Source organism: Dama dama, chromosome 12 (assembly GCF_033118175.1).
Source record: "Dama dama isolate Ldn47 chromosome 12, ASM3311817v1, whole genome shotgun sequence".
NCBI lineage: Eukaryota > Metazoa > Chordata > Mammalia > Artiodactyla > Cervidae > Dama > Dama dama.
The window spans coordinates 80,511,458-80,514,411 of record NC_083692.1 but is presented as its reverse complement, the minus strand read 5'-3'; the positions used below and the strand labels follow the sequence as shown (position 1 = coordinate 80,514,411).

General features: G+C 35.7%; 1 protein-coding gene across 1 annotated transcript; it reads right to left on the bottom strand.

Moving 5' to 3' along the window:
- Window positions 1-720: 720 nt before the first annotated feature.
- On the bottom strand, window positions 721-1,158 carry LOC133067412 (cytochrome c oxidase subunit 7B, mitochondrial-like). The gene has a single exon (XM_061158499.1). It carries the CDS (start codon window positions 1,090-1,092, stop codon window positions 850-852), a length of 243 nt encoding a protein of 80 aa, XP_061014482.1. The 5' UTR covers window positions 1,093-1,158; the 3' UTR covers window positions 721-849.
- Between the last annotated feature and the right edge of the window lie 1,796 nt (window positions 1,159-2,954).

The window sequence follows — 2,954 nt, the reverse complement described above, 5'->3', positions numbered from 1 at the left end:
GACCCCATGGACTGCAGCACGCCAGGCTTCCCTGTCCATCACCAACTCCTGGAGTCTACTCAAATTCATGTCCATCAAGTCAGTGATGCCATCCAGTCATCTCATCCTCTGTCGTCCCCTTCTCCTCTCGCCCTCAATCTTTCCCAGCCTCAGGGTCTTCTGAGAATATATTATTCTCCTGTACAAAAATTCTGTTACCTTAATATTAATCCAAATGAGAAATTACTTCCTACATAATGATGCATAAGAAAGATCTATTTTCAGCATTAATATTCACATTCAGCATTACACTAAAAGAACCAGAGTTTGTGAAAATGCTCAAAAGTTCACCAAAGGCCTAGTGAACATTATCCAATGATGTTTTAATAGTTTATGTCAAGATTAACCTTCTCTGGTCAGTGTTACCCAATTGCAGGTTCTATGTATGTTCACCTCCTGACTCTCACAGTAATATTGTTAGCATACAAGTTTGCAGAAATGTTAATAGTCAAGGATACACATCTTCTTATATAACCAGCTGTTGTCCATAGAATCATGAAAAAAAGATCTATGACAGATCAATGAGAGTGAAAAATAGTTTTTATTGGGCTTGGTTCTGTTCTCTTCTAAGATGAAAGAAAATACAGTAATGGAAAATTTCTTATATTCTTAGTGTTTATTGCTTCAGTTCCATTTAATTGAATATTGGCTGTTTTTTATTATTGAAACTTTGTATTATTTTTTTTTTGAAGGTTTCAAGTATACTTTATTTCTTCAAACATGCCATATTTTAATGGGTACATAGTACTTTTACTTGGCATCAATTATGAGTTGATTTTGAAACAATTCATATTAAACCAGCTAGGATGATTACTGTTCTCTCCATTCCTTTGGGGTGACTCTGCCAACAGGCGATGGGTTCCACTCTATTCCAATTTGTGTTGCCATATATACCCAGACAGCAACACAGACAGTGGCTCCACTAGCTAATACGGCATTACCATATTTGTCATGGAAATCAGGTGCCCGCTTCTGGTGGATCTGCCTTGCCACTGCTTGCTGAATGGTTTGAACTCTCAGATGACTTAGCGCGTTTTTGGCCAAGGGAAACATCCTGAGGTTGAACACAAAACGGCTGAAAGTACAGCTGCTGGCCTCTAGCAATTTGCCGCCTACTACCCTTGCAGACTCCTGAAAAACTGAAACTTTGTATTATTCTTAATCAATTTTATTTCCAACTCTATTATCTGATATTAATTTTGATAGATTTTAATTCCCTTCTTCTGTTTTAATTTGTTTTTACTATTTTTAAATGACCCATCTTGGCCAACCTTACTGAATTTAACCTTTTAGAATATTAATTTTTCTATTGATTTAAGAAGAAATAGCCTTTTAAGGGGGGGGAGTTAGATGATTTACATTAAATCTGGCATTTGGTACATTTGGTTTTAATTCTTTCAGTGTTTAGGATTTGTCTCTTTGATTCTATGAACTATTTTATCCCCTTTATCTTTGAAAAAGTTTTGGGAGACAAAAAGCCCTGTTTTAAAGACATACATGAATATCTTAAACCACTCTATAAGCATTCTAATGATCTCTTTCCCTAATCAAAAGTATGTCCCACTCCCCTTCATGGAAGACAAGGCTGCTATTCTTTTTGTCGGTGCTTCTTGTTCCCTGTACTGATTTCTCATTCATAATTATTTTTCACTTTTTTTCTCTTTCATGTTTCCTTTATGACTTCTTTTCCTCAAATAATTAAGCTAGTGTCATAAATAGAGTTATGCTTTTAGAGTTATCCTTGTTTCTTTAATGATAGTTGGTGTCAACAATTATCGGAGGTTCATTTTTAGCCATTAGCCATTCAAATTTCTGTCTCTAATTTTAGCTTTGCATACTGTATATTGTGGTTTTGAGCACTTTTCAAAAGAGGTCTCTGGCTGCCACATATTTTTTTTTAAGTTGGTTTGGTCTGAGAATGTCTCTCTGTTGCCTCCTTATACAAATGACTTGATGTGGCCCATTATTCCTGAGTCGCAGCTTATCCCTTCCATAGAAGATGTCAGAACAGTGTCATCAGACCTTGCTTATAGCAGCAGAAAAAGCCAAGGCTAGTCTGATATTTTGCTCTTTGAAAATGACCTACTTTTTCTGCTTGAAAACTTATAGAATTCTCTTTTTTTTCCCTTATAGTTTAAAATTTTTATGAAACTATGTCATGGGTGTTGCTTTTGTTATTGATTTTGCCTGGAACTTTGGACATATTCGCTGTAATCTTTTTTCAAATATAATGTTTTCTCTGAGTATTGATTTTGAAGCTTTTGTTGTTTGTTTTTTCACCTTTGAAAACCCCTTTAATTTGGAAATCAGATCTCCAAATTTAACAACTTCTATTGAATTATTTTCCTACTTTTTTTTCTACTCTTTTAAAATTCTAAATACTAAAATTATGAATAAGGAGAGGATGAGCAGTTTTTTTTTTTTTTTTTTTTTTATGTAAAGAAACCATGCACAATGGCAATTGTCATACAGGGAGGTCTTGTTTTAATAAGACCAGTTGACACCTATTTGGTTGAATGACATGGACGGCAGCTGGGCCATCTTGTCCATTTTCAAATAGAGTAGAGAATTTACAGGTTCCTCTTTTGGTGAATGTGGTAGCAGCTGTAGTTAAAGATAAAGCAGGAGAATCTGTCAGAGATCCCTCTTTTCTACAGTCTGAAGAATTCTTCATGTAATCTGCCAAATATGTCAGATACCATTAAAAGACAATAGTGGTAAATTCTTGACATGAGGAGACATGAGGGCTCCAGACATTCAGCTTAGATGGGAAGTCAAGAGTGTGAGGAACATAATGAACAAAGAAACGAGTCACACCAAGCCTCACAACAGCATCTGGGGAAAGGGAGAGGCATGATCCTGGTTGTGTGAGGACCAGAGATTCCCTGGGGCAGATATGTGAGTAAGATATCCAT

What these genes read in the sequence shown, in the direction of transcription:
- LOC133067412 (XM_061158499.1), bottom strand. Translation starts at nt 1,092, where the DNA reads ATGTTTCCCTTGGCCAAAAACGCGCTAAGTCATCTGAGAGTTCAAACC.